Genomic DNA, 18,502 nt, shown 5'->3' with positions numbered 1-18,502 from the left:
CGGCTTTCGAATCCTCGGAGAAGCATCTTTCGAATAAAAGAACAAAATTTTCAAATAACATTGTTTTTAAAAATGAAAGATGTTTCAGGATAAAAACGCTCTCTATAATATCGCTTAATCCCTCTTCTTTCTCTCTCTCTCTCTCCTTTTTTAACATCTGTCGGTAAAAACGAACTTTAAACTAGTTGATCCTAAAACCGCTTTTCTATATTGTGGCAGCACTATTTCCTTAGAATATTGAATTATTTGGATCGAAACCAAATTCCAATTGAATCCAGCAATCAACCGATTCATTGCAAGTTCTGTAAATGAAAAGATGATTTCTGATCGACATAAAGATTTGGATGAACTAGAAGCTTTTTCCAATATAATTGATGGTGAAATTAAAGAAATTACAGCCAAGCTTAACTGGACAGTTGAAAGCTTAACCAAAAATGTAGGTTACATTTGACAGAACATTCATTTCCCTTGATTTTTCATTCATCTACTGTGCTTATTTTTAATAGAGTGAAAGCGTAATAATATGCCCTTACAATCCTGCGCATAAAATTAATGAAAAATGTCTTGATAAACATTTGGCAACTTGTCAGTGGAAAGCGGAAGGATATGGACCAAATGATTTACCACTACCTGAATCTTCTTTACCACCAAACTCAACTTCTAATATTATATTTGGTAATTGTCTTATACATATGGCTATTTATAATTTCTGTGTTATACTTTTACTGCATACTTTTTATCACAGATGAGCAACTGCAGGACTGCGTCATTAAAGCAGCTAAGGAAAAGGACAGTAACATGAAATTAGGTTAGTATCTCAATATGGGAAGATCTGAAGCAGCTCAGAAGTCTTAAATGATACAATTTTTTCCAACAGATAATGAGTCTTATACTTCGCACGAGCTCTACATATCCTTTTTTATATCCTTTTTATTATATAATACAATAAATACCAATCTCTCCCTAATATCCTTTAAGTCGATTGTTAATTAGATTGTGCTACATGAGAGAAATGAGATTATTCAATTTAACATTTCATTTACTTTGTTCAATATTTTCATAAAATTCTTAACATGTAAATAGGTATGGGCCAGAGGTTAATTCCACGTACATCAAATAGACTACTCACAGATTTTACCAGTGATGAAAGGAAGGCTCTATATGAATATGTTATTGCCAACACTGTAGCCCCAGACATTGGCAGTGATATTACAGATTTAAATAAACCGTATGTTATTTTGCTAAAAGCAATATTTTTCATCACACGCATAATTTGTAATTAATTATTTGTATTTCAGAAAATCTGAGACCAAGGCTGATAAAGAGACTGCCTATTTAGAACTACTTGCACAAGAACGCAATTTGAAAAGAAGAAGAGCCAAGCACAAGGGGGTTCACACAAACAAGAAATCTCAAACAGAGATACTCAGAGAAATTATTCATCAGCAAATGGAAATGTATGCTGAATATTTAGAGGAGCAGGGTGGACTTCAACTATCCGGTGTACCAAAAAACACTCCTTATCTTGATAAGCGTGACAAAACAGGCAATTTGCCAGATTTATATCAGAGATCTGATAATGATAACTCAATGTTGATGGAGCATAATGGTCAAAACAGCTATACTGACGAGTATTATCCAGATAGATATAAACCTTATGAAGAGAAGCATGAAAGAAGGAAAAGGTCTTATGAAGAAGATTATTGCGAATCACAGCGACATAATAAGAGACACAAATCAGACTTAAGAGAAGATTCAAAATATCATAAACGTAAATCGTCTGATAAGTATCGAGAACACCATTCGTCAGAGAAATATCGACATAAAGAGGATCGGCATAAAAGTAAAAAACATAAATCAAAAGATCGACATAGATCACTGTCAACAAGCGGTAGTTCTAGACATAAGAAAAAAGATCGGAAAAGTGATAAAGAACGATGAATATTATTAGAACAATAGCAATTAAATTTGTAGTATAAGTAAAAAAAAAAATCAACATATATATGTATATATATGTAAAACTTATTTTTATAAAGTATTGTAAGATATTTCTTTTAAATGTTCACCATAAAAAGTTTTTCTCCAGTGTCGGCATAGAGCGGTATACACTATAAGATTTCGTGTTATTATTTGACTACAGGAAGCGTGCAGCAAATACAATGATAGCGAAGTGTCAATGTGTGCAATTGTATGCATATAAACAAATTGATACCTCAAAACTGCGAAAATTGACTGACAGTTTGTGCTGATATTATGCATTTACACCAATGCACATTCTTGTCTCACTGTCATTGTGTTGGTATGCACGGTCTCTATAGCACTCGTCTCATTACCATATCTCGTTTAAATTAATATGAAACATGGTGAGCGAGGTCACACGCATACAATTGAGAAAAAATTATGTTTAAATTATGACGAAAGTTATTAAACTAAAATAAGCAATTGAAAATTAACACTTTAAGATTTTATTAAATATGATAACACGTAGATTATAATTGTATAATTGCTGTAGCGAAATGGAGCAATTCTTTAGGCCGCCTTTAGAAAAAAATCCTGTACATACGTAGATATAAATTGAAAAACATAATTGGCGATATTAATCATCTTCTGGATTGTTATATGCAGATAAATACAACATGGCTTAAAGACGAGCTAAATTGATAAATGAAATTAACTGAAAATTAAAATTTAGCTGGGCTTTAAATTTTATCGATTGAGGACTGAAATTCGGTTGTTATTTGCCAAATCATAGTAAATATTTTGACCGTTATTGTGTTATAAGCAGGAGGTATGGTAGTTTCTACAAGTAAGCGGTCGACGTAAGTCACGCACCTTATTATTAACGACTAAAAAGGAAAATTACTTATTATGAAATATTAGTTTATTAATTTGAAATTTTATGTATCCTGACTTATGTAGTTGAACAAATTTTAATCGGCTTAATCTATACAACTGTGCGCCACGCTCCGAGGAGAAATTTACTTGATATTATCTAATTACCGTTCAATGACATTTGAGGTAGGTTGAAACTTAAATAACACATTGCATATTTAAATGTGCTGAAAGTCTCAAAATAGTCATGACAGTATACTTTTTACCACATTAAATTCTACTGTATATTCAACTCTTAACTAATTTAACAATCAGCAGTTTATTAGTTACAAAAATCTAATGTTTAATTGTAGCTTATATACAGATTTAAACTAGGAGAATAAAACGAGAGAATTATGTACTAGATTGTGATAGCCACTTCTTTACTCAGAAGAAATGCGTGATGAAAGGTCAGGAGATGAGAAAAAAAAACAGTAATAGGTACGAGAGACCGGAGTCGTGTATTTTCAAGGTTATCGCTGAGTGCACGTGTACTTACCATGGGTGCAAATGTAAGATGACCTGTGGTATACACATATAATTCAATACATGTATTGACGAAAGCAGCTGTATCATGATGGAGAGAATGAGAGAAAAAATAGTGGAGAGGGGGAAAGGCAGACAGAGATAGAATAAATGGATATGGATAGTTTATCATAGAGAGAGAGAGAGAGAGAGAGCAATATAATTTTAAATTTAATGATGGGATATTTCAGTGGAGAAAGACAGCAGTAGATTGAACATTTACTGGCCCCTTCTCTACTTGAAGCTGATTCTTTTCGTATGGGATAGAGGATCAACTGCGAGCTCAGTTCTACAATTTGCTTTGCACTTTACTACTTTTGCTTTGCTTGACTCCGGGAGGGAAACGTGTAACTCCTCTGATTGAGACCAGGCTTAGTTAGGGCGGTCAGGACTTAGTTCAGTCCAGTAACGGCAGTAACCAATTCAGTTCAGTCACTTCAGTCGGCTGTCGGTTCAGTCCGACCGCAGCAGCCGTGGCGTAATCGTGTATTTCATAATACGGTTTGAAAGATATTCTCAAAGCCTCGGAAAAAGTCGCAATTACTGCAGCTTTTAATCTTATAAAATTCTCCGTACATTCTTGTAATTCGCGATTACAATCTTGATCGACGAATGAATTTTAACAGTTTCATCTTCTTTCTCTTTTCCTTTATTTCGCTAGGCATCGCTCATTCTGATTTTAATTATTAAAATCCTGAAAACCTAGTGACATCTGTAATAATAATGCAAATTTATGTCAGATGATCATTTGTGAACGTGGTGCTAGATTTGTCTAAATTTGGAAGCAGTAAGCCTCTCTACATGCGACAGCTGTCAAATATTGGATCTTTCGCTCTGGATTAGAGTCAGGTCAGGGATTCCGCGAAGGTTCGCTGAAAGGGAAGAAATGCCCGCCAAACTCAGCAAATTTACTATTGATGCTACGTGCCGTGAATATGTGCATCCTTGGACGTCCAGTTGCATTAGCTCCACGGCTGGTCTGGGATTGCATGCCCTTCAGGATTGCATAAGGATCTACACAACCGTCTATGTTGTAAGTTCGTACTTTTATTCTTATTTTTATCACTTGTGTTTTAATCTACAAAAATAATTCCTGTCTTTACATATTCTTAATCCCTGTGGTGCTTAAATCATGTATTATATGCGTACAGTGAATCGATAGTACACAGCTCCAAGTCGCCAAGTATGTACCATCGAAGATGTGCTAAAACTCCAACTGATACTGTACTGATAAGTGATAGCACACGTAAAGGCATCAATCACATTTACTGACGTTACACACTGCTCTGCAGTCAGATCTGCACACTACTACGTGTACAACATATATTTATATCACACGTGTTTAATCTCATTGTTATAAAAACTTGTTTACATTCATAGTGCTTTACGCCACTATAAAATAAAAAGCAATTAAAATTAGAAACAATTTATTCGCATCGCGTACAACATTTCTTTTATATTAATTTGTGATTGTTCGATTATTATTATTCAAATAATAAGTCATTGAAACATATTCAGTTGAACGGGTCAATCCTTCTATGTTGAAAAAACTGAAGTATACGAAATGACCGAAATTGACTAGGAAATAATTATGTCGTGTATGAAATTGAGTAACTTATTGAACAATGACTAAGACTTAAAATATTGACTATGTTTCTTAGCACGTCGACCGACTGAAAGCGTTCTCTTCTTAAAAGCATGAAAAACAGAAAAAATACATGTATACACATACCATATTGGTATATTGTATATATGAATAACAATTTTGTTTGAACTTTTTGCAGATTACTCTTCTGATGAAAGGAAAAGTACCATCCAAAGATGACATAATACGAACAATTTTAGGTATTATACAGTCAACATCATTTTTATCATGGAGTGCCTTTTCCTATGCTATGTTCATTTGTGGTTTAAGGTATTGTATTTTTATCAATCTAATTATACATTGTAGTAATATATGCTTAAAACGCTAATGATTTTTTTTAACTTTCAGGAGAATTCTAGGCAATTTCAATGTTTTAACCGTCTCTTTTATTCCATCACTTTTATCTAGTTTTTCTGCAATTCTAATTGAGAGGCCTTCCCGTCGTACTTTGCTCTCCCTCTATGTATCAAATATTGTAAGTAAAATAATACCGTAGTAATATCTCTTTGCTCTTTTCCAATTATAGCTTATGTTTTTCAGGCAACGGAAACCCTATTCAGAATGGGAGTATGGCGAGGATATTTTTCTGTTATTCCAAAGGGGGAAATTTATATTTTTGCTGTTAGTACAGCTGTACTGATGTATTTTTTTCGCAGTAAAAGTGATAAAAAAGATTCAATATATAAGATAATCAGGTGCATGGACAATAATTATTTTGTTAAAAATTAAGGTTGAATAAAATAATTTATTTAGTCCTTTTAATTTAGGTTAATTATTGGGCAATATGAAGAACAAGAGTATAAAAAAATGAGATCACTTCAAGAAACATGTGATAAAAATGCTAGTGATAAAACTAATGTAAATAAGAAAAGAAATTCCACTAAAGCTAGGTCACAACGAATTAATTTTGAAATTCTATCAAAAGCATTGAATGTTTACAATGATATTATAACACGCTTAAAATCATTGAAGAAACATATAACATGTCCCCATCCACACAGTTGTGCACATTACATCTTGATGGTATGTATAATTGTGAAATAGAGCTGGGGTTTCCTTTGAATTAGCTTGTTGTTTTTGATAACAGGGAAGTGCTAGAACATTTAGCTACGGAATATGTGGTCAACTGATATTAAAACTTGCATTGAATATGAGAAGAATAATTAAACAGCCTAATTTAATTAAGTCTACAATTTTTAAAAAAAATAACCTAAATCTAGCAGTTTTTCTTAGTGGATTTGTTGGACTTTACAGGGTAAGCTTTTAATAGAAATATAAAAGATATTTGTGATAAGTGATATAAATAAATACTTTAAAATATTCTAGTTGGTATCGTGCTCACTAAGAAGAGCTTATAACAAAGATTCAAGTCTGTTTGCTATACCAGCTAGTCTTGTAGCCAGTGTAGCATTTATGGTATATCCTGACAATAGTGTTGCATTATACTCTATGTGGAAAGCTTTACAGGTATGAGACTATAAATCTTTAACCGATTAAAATGTGAACAAGATCTTAATATTTGTTAGTAATACATATATTTACATTTTCACAGTTAATATGGAATGAAGGTGTAGAACAAAAAAAAGTACCTGAAGTAAAGTGGTTTGTAATATTCTTATATTGCTTTAGTACTGCAGTTCTTTTCCATGCTGCTATAATTGAGCCACAAAACTTGAGGCCATCCTATTGGAAGTTTTTGTATAATCTGTCAGGTGGAAGGTAATAGTTATTACAGTTATTATAATTGCTGATTTGTTTTAATTTATGACATACAATTCTAGGATAGCAACAATGTGTCGTATACCTTTGGATGGCTTTGGCTTAGGATCTGCCGAATCGTTACAGCAAGTGCTGAAAGAAACTCGAACCACTGATCAACTTACTTATTCCTTCTAGACAATCTTACAGTTAAACATGTTCCTTTTCAAAATAAGTATTCCCATATATTGCAGATAAATATTAAGCCGATTAGAACCAAAGAAACTTTGAACAAAATGCACCACTGCATTTATACGAATGAAAGTATAATTTTAAACTTTAAGTTGGACATATTTTGTTTCTTTATATTTCTGAAGCTTTTAACATACTTCTTTGATAAAGGTACTCTGTTGCTGTTAACTTGACTTAAATAATAGCAATTAATGTTTATTGTTTATATTTATATAAATTGAAACCATGGTTTTATTTCTAATATTCGTCTATAAAATTCTAAAGCATACGCTTAGAATTGCATTGAGATATACAAAATACTTAATTTGTTTTCAATAATTTAATATACCAATTATATGTGCTTCGTAATAATTTGTAGTCTGACAAATGGTGCCTGGTTTATGTGAATTGTGATAAGAATGGACACAAAGTTTTACTTAGAGAAATGTTAATGATTGTATGACTTAATATTTTGATAAGCTTCTGGATGTATATTTACACACATGTAACATATGTATATAGAAACATCTATTAATTTGGGTGACTATTATTTATAAAAAAAAAAGATGTGATAAATAATTTTTAACGAATTAGTTCTTGTACACTGATAAAATGTTTTTTATACAAAGCAAGAATTTGGATATATAGTCAAATTTATCAAACGGAAAAAAGGTTTATACAATAAATTTTGTTATATTATACAGTAATTTTTTTTGCTTTACACCTTTTTATAACCTTTTGAAACTCATAAAAGCCCGATTTATTCCTATTTGAATCCAACTTACTAACATTCTTGTTGGAGATCTGTTAATTTGTTTTTTTTAATTATTTTCATTGCTGTATCTATAATATTGTCAGCGTCTCTTCTTTCTCTTTTTTTGGCTCTCTTTTTCTTTTTTAGAACACGATTCCAATTAACTCTGCTTTGCATCGTCAAATTAGCACTGTCAATTAAACCTGGAATAACTTCTGAGTCTGAGGTGAAAACGTTATAATGCTCTGGTGGAATTTGGAATGGTTCCAGCGTTTCTATTAAACCAATTTGCCATGGTAAGATTCCAATGGGACACTCTGACCATTTATGATCGGCTAAAATGTATAAATTATATCAAGAATGCGAAAAAGACAATTCTACATTGCATTATCAAGTACATACCGTGTGCTAGCATCAAATTCCGATTTCGAATTGTTTGGTCTGCCAAATATACCAAATCTTCTGCTTTATCAAAATTATCTTGCATATTTTGTAAACATATATTTACATTCGGATTTTCTTTTAAAATTTCATTTATTGTAAATATTTTTTCAGTGATGTCATGATTTGCACAATGTTTATTTGTATAGATTTTAATTAATTCTAATAAAGAGGCTTTGGTCTCTTTTTTTATAGTTGGTAATAATTCTAAAAGTGACTCTGTAAATCTTGCAGAATATTCATTTACTTCGAGCATACACTTATTTATAAAATTCTCATTTTTTATACTGTCAGGTACATTACTCGACAAATTCAGCCACAAAATTTGTTTAAGTTTTGGATAGTTTTTATTCACCTTCTCCTTCACTTTTGAAATCAACGATTTTGACTGATTCTTTCCTACTTTATTGCCTACTTGGCATTGCAAAGAACATAATACTTGTTGACTAGTAGTCAATTTAATAAAAGCTTGAATAACATATTTTAACCATAACGACGCCAAAAGTCGTTTGTTACTTTCTTCAAGCTCATTATTTAACAGATCGTACAATTTGAAAAATAAATGGTCCAATATTTTGTTCTCGTGCAAAAGAACTATAATATCTTGCCAAAATTGAAGTATACTTAATGGTAATTCATTAAGTTCTGAAGTCTCCTCATTTTTCATAAAGAGATTTAAAAACTCTTTACTAGGGAGGAAAGCTTCACAATTCACTAAAACGCGAACAATAACATCTTTTTTAAGCGAAGTTAAGTTGCTTTTGGTAATGTACAGCGATAACTCTTTTAGCAAAATAGCTTTTGCCGTAAATAATTTATATTGACCATCAATTTGAAGAGGCACCTGAGTATCAACATTATCACATTCTTTATTACTACTACTACGTCCAAATGAATAATTTCTCAAATCTTCCAACGTTTCTCTGGAAATATATATAATATTTTATTATTCCCTTCGCAAACATCACATTGCATCTAATATTTTGCCTTACCTAAGTCTTGCATCAGGGATCTTCTTTACCAAGGAATAATTTGCTAAGGCATATAAAGAAACTGAAGTCCATATTTCTATTAAATCAGAAAATCCTTGAGTTTCTTCATACTCCTCAGCTTCCAATGCCTCTAGGCGATTCAAATAGCATTCTTCCATAGTTTTTGCTTCGACGCACCAATACTCTTCCTACAAATACTTTAATTAAAGCCTCAACTTTTTCATTCAATATGCATAAAATAAAAATGCATACATGTAACCATGTTAATAATATATTAACAGCTGTCCTCATAATACCAATAGATGGTAGTTCATGTCCATGAGCAGCATCATGCCTTAAATTTACAATCCATTCAGGAATTCTAAGTTGCCTAGCTATTTGAAACAAAGATGTTTGTTTTGTAAGACCTACATGAGATATACTATTCAAAGTTCTCATTATGGTTGTTGAATACATAAGACGTAAGTCATCCTCATAGTGGATCGGTAATTCTCCTTTATTTATTTTTGGAGTCCATTCACGATCTCTCAAACAAATTTGCATAAGAGCTAGTGAACAATCAATTCCAACTGGTAATTTTGGAACCCTGTGTGAAATGTATAGTAATAAAATTTTTACCTCCATAAGTTATATGAGCAAATATTACCTTGCTTTCCACACAAGAAGCATCTTATATGCTTCTGCCTGATCGCTTACATTATTGGAATAAACTAACTTATACACGTTGTACCATTCGGACCTTGATAGAAAAAACATCTTTTTGTTACAAAAAAGAATCAATATTTTAAAAAAGTAGTAAATTTTTTTGCGCTTACGTAGAAAACCATGGTACAACTTTAAATCCCTTAGACTTAACATAAAGGGCCATTATACAATACGTGTATCCGATTTTTATTAGCGGTTATTGCCGCTATTAGGCACGCTTATCGTTGTGAGAGGTATATGGATAGTGAACTGCACTGATTACAAGTCTCTGTAGGATAGGATTTGTAAGTAAAGAAGTAAAAGAAGTGGATACTGTGGACAGTAAAAACAGCAGCATCGATGAAACAACGCAGCGCAATATTGATAGAGTTATTCATTCAAACTATACTAGTAAGGAAATTATTACAAAAAGACCTTTTGCTTTCAAATAATACTTTCAATTCCAACAAAAGAGTTCAAATATGGCAAAGCTCAAAATGGTACTGATTGACCTCAGCGGTACCTTGCATATTGATAATTCAGTGATAACTGGAGCTGTTGAAGCTTTAAATAGGTAACTTCGTCATATATTATAATACATTTTATAATGCCTCAAATCATAATTGATAAAAGTCAAATAAACTTATCAAGTGTTTACGTTCGCAGAATAGGAATATTGTATAAAAAAGAGATAAATTTTTATTTACCTCAAGTTGGCAAAATGTAAAAGGCGGGAAACTTTAATTTCAAACTAATTCTTGTTATAGACTCCGGAGCACCAATATAAATATTAAATTTGTCACGAATACAACCAAAGAATCAAAGAATTTGTTGTATAATCGACTAATAAATCTAGGATTTAAAATTGATAAAGAAGAAATATTCAGTTCATTGGAAGCAGCAAGAAGAGTGATAATATCTAAGCAATTAAAACCACTGTTGTTTCTTGATGAGCAGGCAGTGGAAGATTTTGAGGATTTGATTACTGACGAAAAACCAAATGCGATATTAGTAGGTCTTGCACCAGATAAATTTAAATATGAAATTTTAAATGAAGCGTTTCGGTTAGTGGATTAAAACGCGGGAGTATATAAACTACTATGTACTGCACATGGGACAATCCATGCTAAATATATACATAAACGCCTTTCGGTAAATCTTGAATAGCAACAAATTTTAAGAAATTAATTCAATTTGTCGAGTCTGCGGTCTTTGATGATTTAGTGTGGAATGTCCTACATAATATCACATTTTAGTTTAAATATTAAAATTTTAGATTATTGCTGGATGGCGCAACTCTTATAGCAATTCATGAAGGGAAATATTACAAGCGACCTGACGGACTAGCATTAGGGCCAGGAGCCTTTATTAAAGCATTAGAATATTCGGCAAAAGTTAGAGCGGAAGTTGTTGGCAAACCTACAGCTAATTTTTTTAAAGCAGCTTTGGGGGATATCAAACCCGAAGAGGCTATTATGATCGGTGATGTAAGAAACAGTGAGGACTTTTTCCATATTCTCATATTTTAATCGATTAAATTTATTTGTTTAGGATGTAAATGATGATGTAGCTGGTGCACAAGCAATCGGTATAAAAGGTATTTTAGTACAAACAGGAAAATATAGAGAGAATGACGAAAATACCATTGATCCACCACCAACCAAAGTTTGCCCTTCTATAGTTGAAGCTATTGATGCTATTATAAATAGCGCAATATAAAAGCTTTACATGTACACTAAATATTGTTGGGTATAGAGGCGCAATTCTATATTAAATTATATATTTATTTAAATATTAGTGTGAAATATTCGATATAATGGCATACATTTCATGGTGTCATTAGCATAATATAAACTAGATAGCAATTGCAAGGAAACTGATTTCCCTTTTGATATGAGGCTTATTGTGTCAGTTAAAAAACAATTATTGTATAATGTATGCGCGAAAATTTAATGACTTTTACAATTTTCAGTCTCGACCGTGTTCCAATATGCGAATAGAATTTAATATTCGAAAACTAAATGGTAATTTTACATCTTTCGATAATATAATTTACATTTTAACAAACAAAACATGATTTTTTTCTAACATATAAATCCTTCATTTATTACTTGTAATGATAATAACAAAAAAGATCAACTTAACTTTAAGTGTATTTGTACAATAATTTCTTAACTTAATTTCAGATGCACATGTTTACATTTTAATGATAGAGGTATCAAAATTATGTATTACTAATCATCAATGTACTTTTAAAGATTCACACATGTATTTTGAAAAATTTTATAACTCATCAGACAATATTTCTTGAATATATAAGTAATCCTAAAACAGATTCATTGAAGTTTTATTCATAAATACATTATATTATAAAAATCATGCAGTTCGTGCGTAATCATGACATAAAAATTACACGTTCAAACCAAACTTTCATTCCTTTCGTCCTATTTTATTAGATAAATGGTGCATTCGCTCCGATTATGGTCAGTATAAAATTTGGCACCATGCATTATATTTAGCTTTGAAATGAAAGAAACTCTTAACGACCGCTTCAGCATGTATTCAAACGAGTATAGATTTCTGTTTCCACTAATTAGCTTTTGATTTCTCAAGACATGCGCATCTATTTGCCAAATGTAGATGGAATAATTTTAACACCCTTACATACTACTCATTATATAATGAAAATGGCGTTTTACCTGAATTTTCGCTTATAAAATTGATAATTCAGTTGTTAAATAATACTGTATATTTAAATGAATAATCCAAAAATTATGCTGTTCCTTGTTTTAAAAAAAATCAAATGTATTATATATAATATATAAAATTTACAAAAAATATATTTGAATGTCTATTTTATAAAACAATAGTAGAGAATTTTCCTTTAGTCTTGAAATATAAAATTTAAAATAAAATACTCGTATAATAGCAAAATAGTAATATCATTAAGCATTAACAAACATTTAAATTTAATATAAGCTAATATTTATAGCCTTTTGTTGATAAATGGTTAATAATTATGCCAAGCACTATAAGATTATATTCTTACAATGATTTTCTTTTAAACCAAAATAGTCGCTTATGACTGGAATGCCCACTATAACTTATAATCTAACATCAGGCACATCATAATTTCATGTGCACTTTCAGAACAATTGATGCTTGGAATAAATAATTGATTGGAAGTGAGATGTTATTAATAGCTTAGACGAAATGCTTTGCCTTACTAAACCTTACGTTTATATGTAAATATGAGAATAGATAGAACATAAATAAAAGTGTTATATATTAAATTTGGTAGCACAATTCTAATAGTTATTAATCTTGTCAGGTCGAGATAGGCTTTACTACAATACAGTATCCTGGTAAATTACAGCCATTTCATTACGACAATACTGAATCAGTTTGTATTTTTCTAATATAAATGTAAAGAAACAAGCATGGCCGTCTATTTAATTGCTTTTTAAAAAGTTAAATTCTTAACCACAAAGTTGATTCATAAATGATAAAATTTATCATGGGTCCGATAAAATATCTTCCACATCAATTCGATCACACTTTGCAATAAAAGCATTCTACTCCATTTCAATTGTTGTAGAAACTTTTATAAATTATAAATTAAAATTTATGAAGAGTTTATCATAACAGAATGGATATTATCCACAATTATAGTACCTAAAACGTTTATATATGTACATTTTATATATCTTAATAGACTGTATAGAGATAAACATATAATTACCTAAAATATCTTCATATTTATTTGTATGCATTAAAATTGTCTCCTAAGATCAAATTCTGTCAAGATTCAATTATTTAAAGTTCTTGACTAATTTATATGTTCATACTTTTGAATTTCTATTTTAATTTTTATTATTATTAGCGTTTGTATTACTAGTAAACAGTCTTACTTAAAACAGAATTTGATCTTACCATGTCAAAGACAGAAAGGTTACATTCGTTTTTGTTTCTAATAGGACATATCAAATTATTAATTTGGCTTCTCAAATATAATTTGATTAATAATAAATTGACATATTCATCTCCCTTCCTTTTTTTCTTGATTCTTATCACCCTTCATTTCTGTTCTCTTTTGGTAGCTCACTTATTAGCGAGATAACAAGGCAAGTATCTGGAGTACAAGTTTTATGCATTTACACAAGGTATGTAGTCCAACGTGAAAATTATTCTCATATTAAAGTGATCGTTATAACATCTTAAACAAAATCTATTTTAATTTTCTCATGACAATGAATTTTATTATATTACAGATTAATAAATGTATTTCTTCCTGGGCCTATCATCACTAGTTTTGTGCTTAGCCTTTGTAGGTTCAAAATCGGAAGACGAAGTATGGCTGACGGTAGTAATTTATAAACTACTAACAACAGGTACAAATTATAATTATATACTACTTTTAAAATCAAATTTGCCTACGGTAACCGATGCTTTCTCTAACGTGATTTGGCCTCAGGAATTTAGTGTATAAAAAGCTCATAATTTATATAAACCCATACGGCACAAATGACTCAAAGTTAATTTAAAGTCATCTTTCATTCATCCAATTGACTAAAAGATAACTAAAATTCGTTTTTTTAAGACGATAAGTGCTGAATGGTAATTAATACTTCTATCAATTTTTAATCATTTGTCCAATAAACTACAAATACTTCGTATGTACCTTCGCATAAAATGTTGTTCTTACAATTTATGAAACATCTATTAAAAATTGACCAAATGTTTCATAAAAGGAGGTTGGAACAAGGCGCCATACACTATACGTTGCCCACATGCTTTTTGCTATTCTAGGAACAAATTTAAATTTTTATATAATAAGATCTAATATATAATATAGATTTCGTAATGGAAGCTTACCTTACCACGATGTAAAACCAGGCACACTCTAGAGATCCTCGTTTCATTAAATTCAATTCTAACTATTTAACAGGACGATAATGGAGTGTTAAGTCTGCTGAGCTTTTCCAGATGAAATGTCTGACCTGAGATTGAAAAAAAGCATGTTTAGAGTATTTGTGATTTTGGTACCATCGAAAGTCGTACCGTTCGTAAATCCATAGACGGATCCAAAACTTGATCGTTACACAACAATTCAACCTTTTCTTCGGCCAATGAAGAATTGTCAGCATTGGAATCTGTATTTGTACGATCTCCAGCTGGAGATCCGCCAGACACCGTATTACCTCCTCCAGCAACTGAACCAGAATCGCTACCAGCACCAAGTACTTTATCATAAACATGTTCTGCTACTTTACGAACTTGAATGAAATCATTAGCTATCAATCTGTCTCTTTAGAAAGAAAAATAAATAATAATGAATACACAAATAGAGCCATGTATAGTTGTATATAAGTTACACGGTAGTGCTCGGCGGTATAGACATGTCATTATCTACTTTTATATGTACTTGCCGTCGAGACACTACCGTGTCTCTTGATTATGTTGCTAATATTAAACATGGCATACTTCTTTAAACTTTTTACACCAGATGCGGCATGGGGAAGTAAGTAAAAAGGTATTTTAATAAATTGTGGTAAATTTTTCTCCACAACTATATTAACCACCCATGCTGGCACTGTTTCAGTCAGAGATAAGCCTTCGGTTTCTCCCGCAGCATCTCTAACTAGCAGCCTGTACAGGGTACGTCCTCCTACTTCGCTAAAATAGCAAAGATAATTATCAATAATTTAACAAAAAATTCGTTGAATTCATTTTATAAATGTTTACCTAAAAATAACCGGTGTGTGACCAGGTACAGAAAAATATGGATTACCCCCGCTTGTATGAGTCGGACGAATCCCATCATTTCCATTACCTTCATTTTCATCGTCCGCGTGCAGTGGTCTCCACCAATGCTCCAAAAGAGCTTGTAATAAAAGATTTCCATAATTTACTATAAAAAAACAAATGTATTAAAATCCTAGTACTCTACAATTGCTTCAAATATCTTTCATGCTTCTTTCTCAAGTACCTTTTGGATCTATGGCATCATTTTCAGCCAAGCCTGTTTCCTTTGTTGAAACCCAAGCTGAGAAACAATCGTTTTCATCTTGGCCTAAGTGTATAGTTAACATCTAAAAGGTACAGAATATATATTTAAAGTACTTATAAAAGATTAAAATTATTTGAATGTACTTACCCCAGTTTTTAGATCAACATTAAACCAATTGGGTACATATACCATCTTATTTCTCTTTTTAATTTCCTGGTCAAAATCTACTTTTCCCAAGTCTTCTACTTTACAAGCTTTTAATACGTCATACAAAGCTACGTTTTCTTCAGTGTCTTTGGTTAGAACATGCCTCCTGTCATTTAAGACATGACAATGTCTTATTGCTGGTCCACCTAATATTTTCTGAGTCGGCTCTGTATTCTTTACCAACTCTTGCACTCCGCTCCCAGCGGTATCACAATAATCACCTATTCCTATATCTTGCCAATCATGACTTATACTCTGAAAAAGTATAACAAATATATTTAAATGCTTGCTCAATAAATTAGAAAGAAATTTCTATGATTTAGTTACCCAATTGTTAATGGTTGAATCACTTGTTGCTACCCAAATACTGCTCTGATCAGGTGTCATGACCATTTTCAGAATAGGAGCTTTTTCCTTACATATCACTGTATACCTATCTGGTCGGCTTAATTCAGTCATTACTACTCTTTTATCCCTTCCACCAGATATCATATGACTAAAAGATTCTGTTGCCTATGAATAATTCGATTAATAGTATAAATATTTTCTATAACCTATTGAAATGACAAAAATATTTGGATTACTAACCAACAATGCCCACACACCCTCTTTATGCACTCTAAATGTCTGAATACACCTCTGCTGTCCAAGAGACCATAATTTAATTGTACCATCAGAACTAGCAGAGAGGCACTCAGTACCATCCCTATTCAAAACTAAAGCCTTAATATTGTCCATATGGCCTCTTAATTTCATAATTTTTGAGCACTTCCTAGGATCCCAAACTCTTAAAACTTTTTCTGTACTTCCGCTTACTATAATAGTTCCAGGGGGATTCATAGCTAAACTATATATGGAGTCTCTGTTACCTACTAGGGACGATGCTGAAATAATAAAAGAGAAAATTATAAATTAAGACACAATGTTGAATTAATATCCACTACAATTTGTACATAAAGAACTTTGCTTACTTGTTACTGTATTATTAATTGCTGTAAGGGCAGTAAGTGTATTAACATCCCACAAAAAAATTGCTTTATCCAAACCTGCACTAGCAACCTGTTCTCTATCCTTTGCATATGCCAGTGCTTTTACGTAATCTTTATGAGTTCTAAGAGTTGACATACAGAAACCTTTATGGGCATTCCATACTTTAACAGTTGTATCTGAGCTGGCAGATATTACTACAATTGAGTTAAAATATTAAATTAACAGAGGATATTATATTTTAATCCTTGTACTCGCTGTCCCTTCTGAAGGGACATAATACTCTCTGTACGATAACAGCAGAGTGCAAAGGGTTAATCATAGACTTGTAAATTTATACTTACAATTTTTACCACCACAACATAAAACAATATCATTAACCCAATCAGTATGATGTTCCATTGATTGAATATATGGCTCTTTCAAATTTTTACAATTCCATATTCTAATAATACTGTCTCGTCCTGCCGAGTACAATCGATGTAAAGCTGGGTCATATTGTAAAGAATTTACGCCTGCTCTATGTCTTCGTTCAACTTCATCCCTTATAACCATTGAAACCTTTGAAAAGATTTGAAAGATTCAAATATTTGTGTACTTTAAACTAACGTGAATTACTGTAATGTAGGTTGATAATTTCTTAAGTATTAATTAGTTATGCAAGATAACTTTATACCACTTAAAAATACAAAGGGGATATTGTAATAGGTTATAAGTGAAAACTGATATTCAGTGGTATTGGAAATTATACAAAAATGGATTGGGAATAAATTAATTCCAATTTATTAAGTGCACGTACTTGGACCTTTTTTCGAGCGCTTTGTGCGCCCGTTTTGTGAGCTGCCATTATATTGCAATGTGTTTGAATATTTGACACAACTTAACAATTGACGAGGACATTGATATTCAACAAATTAAACCATTACATGCACAAATGTGCCGAAACCTCGTAGAAGCTTCATTGTCGTTTAATCGCTACAAATCTCCACGTTGGTGAAGTTACCGTTTCTTGAATTTTTCACTTAATTAATTGTTGAAGCATCTCTGATAAATCACAGAAATTCGATAAATTTTTAGCGTTGAATAATTTCTCACTTTCATGACTATTGCGTATTCGTTACCCACGGAATTTTAATGCCGGTGTAAATGCACTACACACGTAACATTAGTATTATAATTATAAATCTAGGCCTATTTTTAAACTGTAGATAATTAAAAAGAATGCTAGGCTTCGCGAATAATCTTAATTTACACGGGAGAAACTCTGCTTCCACCGCTTGAAAATAATTTATTTCAATATTCTCTCTCATATAGTTCGGTATATTAATCAGAATTGTGATAGTCAGCGATAGCAGTGAACACTGTGAACAGTGAATAATACACAAGACACAGCAGAACCTTTGCAGGAGTACAACAACCTAACGACCTAACTGTTAAATGCAACGACAAATTCACTA

The 18,502-nt window shown here is 31.5% G+C and overlaps 5 protein-coding genes across 13 annotated transcripts; 3 read left to right on the top strand and 2 right to left on the bottom strand.

Moving 5' to 3' along the window:
* Positions 1-223: 223 nt before the first annotated feature.
* On the top strand, positions 224-2,048 carry LOC136781914 (U11/U12 small nuclear ribonucleoprotein 48 kDa protein-like). Its single transcript, XM_066740940.1, has 5 exons — positions 224-436; positions 507-675; positions 746-808; positions 1,084-1,228; positions 1,299-2,048. The coding sequence occupies exons 1-5, from the start codon at positions 317-319 to the stop codon at positions 1,939-1,941; spliced, it is 1,140 nt and encodes a 379-aa protein (XP_066597037.1). The 5' UTR covers positions 224-316; the 3' UTR covers positions 1,942-2,048.
* Positions 2,049-2,249: 201 nt separating this feature from the next.
* Positions 2,250-7,671, top strand: LOC136781913 (transmembrane protein 135-like). Of its 6 annotated transcripts, none has more exons than XM_066740935.1 (10): positions 2,250-3,018; positions 4,137-4,429; positions 5,181-5,311; positions 5,390-5,516; positions 5,582-5,736; positions 5,809-6,064; positions 6,129-6,296; positions 6,368-6,508; positions 6,594-6,760; positions 6,823-7,671. In XM_066740935.1, the coding sequence occupies exons 2-10, from the start codon at positions 4,283-4,285 to the stop codon at positions 6,935-6,937; spliced, it is 1,407 nt and encodes a 468-aa protein (XP_066597032.1). In that variant the 5' UTR covers positions 2,250-3,018; positions 4,137-4,282; the 3' UTR covers positions 6,938-7,671. The 6 variants fall into 6 exon arrangements, with proteins under 6 accessions (XP_066597032.1, XP_066597034.1, XP_066597033.1 ...); XM_066740936.1 differs by lacking the exon at positions 2,250-3,018 and adding an exon at positions 3,186-3,897; XM_066740937.1 differs by lacking the exon at positions 6,823-7,671 and having other exon boundaries at positions 3,186-4,429; positions 6,594-6,764.
* A 57-nt stretch (positions 7,672-7,728) lies between these two features.
* Positions 7,729-10,497, bottom strand: LOC136781912 (uncharacterized). The gene is made up of 7 exons (XM_066740932.1): positions 10,365-10,497; positions 9,973-10,130; positions 9,804-9,896; positions 9,410-9,743; positions 9,158-9,345; positions 8,127-9,088; positions 7,729-8,059 (listed from the first exon to the last, which is right to left on the bottom strand). Exons 2-7 carry the CDS (start codon positions 10,023-10,025, stop codon positions 7,755-7,757), a joined length of 1,935 nt encoding a protein of 644 aa, XP_066597029.1. The 5' UTR covers positions 10,026-10,130; positions 10,365-10,497; the 3' UTR covers positions 7,729-7,754.
* On the top strand, positions 10,033-12,033 carry LOC136781915 (haloacid dehalogenase-like hydrolase domain-containing protein 2). Its single transcript, XM_066740941.1, has 4 exons — positions 10,033-10,415; positions 10,609-10,905; positions 11,118-11,328; positions 11,393-12,033. The coding sequence occupies exons 1-4, from the start codon at positions 10,324-10,326 to the stop codon at positions 11,558-11,560; spliced, it is 768 nt and encodes a 255-aa protein (XP_066597038.1). The 5' UTR covers positions 10,033-10,323; the 3' UTR covers positions 11,561-12,033.
* A 138-nt stretch (positions 12,034-12,171) lies between these two features.
* Positions 12,172-18,470, bottom strand: LOC136781910 (WD repeat-containing protein 48). 4 transcript variants are annotated; one of them, XM_066740931.1, is made up of 12 exons: positions 17,845-18,470; positions 17,390-17,606; positions 17,030-17,242; positions 16,647-16,942; positions 16,386-16,571; positions 15,999-16,313; positions 15,831-15,933; positions 15,587-15,752; positions 15,326-15,517; positions 14,903-15,068; positions 14,717-14,841; positions 12,172-14,646 (listed from the first exon to the last, which is right to left on the bottom strand). In XM_066740931.1, exons 1-11 carry the CDS (start codon positions 17,890-17,892, stop codon positions 14,779-14,781), a joined length of 1,965 nt encoding a protein of 654 aa, XP_066597028.1. In that variant the 5' UTR covers positions 17,893-18,470; the 3' UTR covers positions 12,172-14,646; positions 14,717-14,778. The 4 variants fall into 4 exon arrangements, with proteins under 4 accessions (XP_066597028.1, XP_066597026.1, XP_066597027.1 ...); XM_066740929.1 differs by having other exon boundaries at positions 14,722-14,841; positions 14,903-15,149; positions 17,845-18,468; XM_066740930.1 differs by having other exon boundaries at positions 12,172-14,641; positions 14,722-14,841; positions 14,903-15,149; positions 17,845-18,468.
* Positions 18,471-18,502: the final 32 nt, after the last annotated feature.

This window comes from Prorops nasuta, unplaced genomic scaffold (genome assembly GCF_024137725.1).
Source record: "Prorops nasuta isolate Cenicafe-Biocafe unplaced genomic scaffold, Cenicafe_Pnas_1.2 PNAS00024, whole genome shotgun sequence".
Lineage (NCBI taxonomy): Eukaryota > Metazoa > Arthropoda > Insecta > Hymenoptera > Bethylidae > Prorops > Prorops nasuta.
This window is presented reverse-complemented; position numbering and strand designations above follow the sequence as displayed.

Excerpts from the sequence above, each read along its gene's own strand:
- LOC136781912 (XM_066740932.1), bottom strand. The coding sequence starts at position 10,025 with ATGGCCCTTTATGTTAAGTCTAAGGGATTTAAAGTTGTACCATGGTTT. Across the intron at positions 9,744-9,803 it reads CTTCTTGTGTGGAAAGCAAG|GGTTCCAAAATTACCAGTTG; the intron begins GTAATATTTGCT and ends CATTTCACACAG. Across the intron at positions 9,089-9,157 it reads ATCCCTGATGCAAGACTTAG|AGAAACGTTGGAAGATTTGA; the intron begins GTAAGGCAAAAT and ends ATATATTTCCAG.
- LOC136781914 (XM_066740940.1), top strand. The coding sequence starts at position 317 with ATGATTTCTGATCGACATAAAGATTTGGATGAACTAGAAGCTTTTTCC. Across the intron at positions 437-506 it reads TTGAAAGCTTAACCAAAAAT|AGTGAAAGCGTAATAATATG; the intron begins GTAGGTTACATT and ends TATTTTTAATAG. Across the intron at positions 809-1,083 it reads GGACAGTAACATGAAATTAG|GTATGGGCCAGAGGTTAATT; the intron begins GTTAGTATCTCA and ends ACATGTAAATAG.
- LOC136781915 (XM_066740941.1), top strand. The coding sequence starts at position 10,324 with ATGGCAAAGCTCAAAATGGTACTGATTGACCTCAGCGGTACCTTGCAT. Across the intron at positions 10,416-10,608 it reads GCTGTTGAAGCTTTAAATAG|ACTCCGGAGCACCAATATAA; the intron begins GTAACTTCGTCA and ends TTCTTGTTATAG. Across the intron at positions 10,906-11,117 it reads ATTTTAAATGAAGCGTTTCG|ATTATTGCTGGATGGCGCAA; the intron begins GTTAGTGGATTA and ends TTAAAATTTTAG.
- LOC136781913 (XM_066740935.1), top strand. The coding sequence starts at position 4,283 with ATGCCCGCCAAACTCAGCAAATTTACTATTGATGCTACGTGCCGTGAA. Across the intron at positions 5,737-5,808 it reads TCAATATATAAGATAATCAG|GTTAATTATTGGGCAATATG; the intron begins GTGCATGGACAA and ends CTTTTAATTTAG. Across the intron at positions 6,761-6,822 it reads TATAATCTGTCAGGTGGAAG|GATAGCAACAATGTGTCGTA; the intron begins GTAATAGTTATT and ends ATACAATTCTAG.
- LOC136781910 (XM_066740929.1), bottom strand. The coding sequence starts at position 17,892 with ATGGCAGCTCACAAAACGGGCGCACAAAGCGCTCGAAAAAAGGTCCAA. Across the intron at positions 16,572-16,646 it reads AGGGTGTGTGGGCATTGTTG|GCAACAGAATCTTTTAGTCA; the intron begins GTTAGTAATCCA and ends AATTATTCATAG. Across the intron at positions 15,753-15,830 it reads TGATGCCATAGATCCAAAAG|TAAATTATGGAAATCTTTTA; the intron begins GTACTTGAGAAA and ends GTTTTTTTATAG.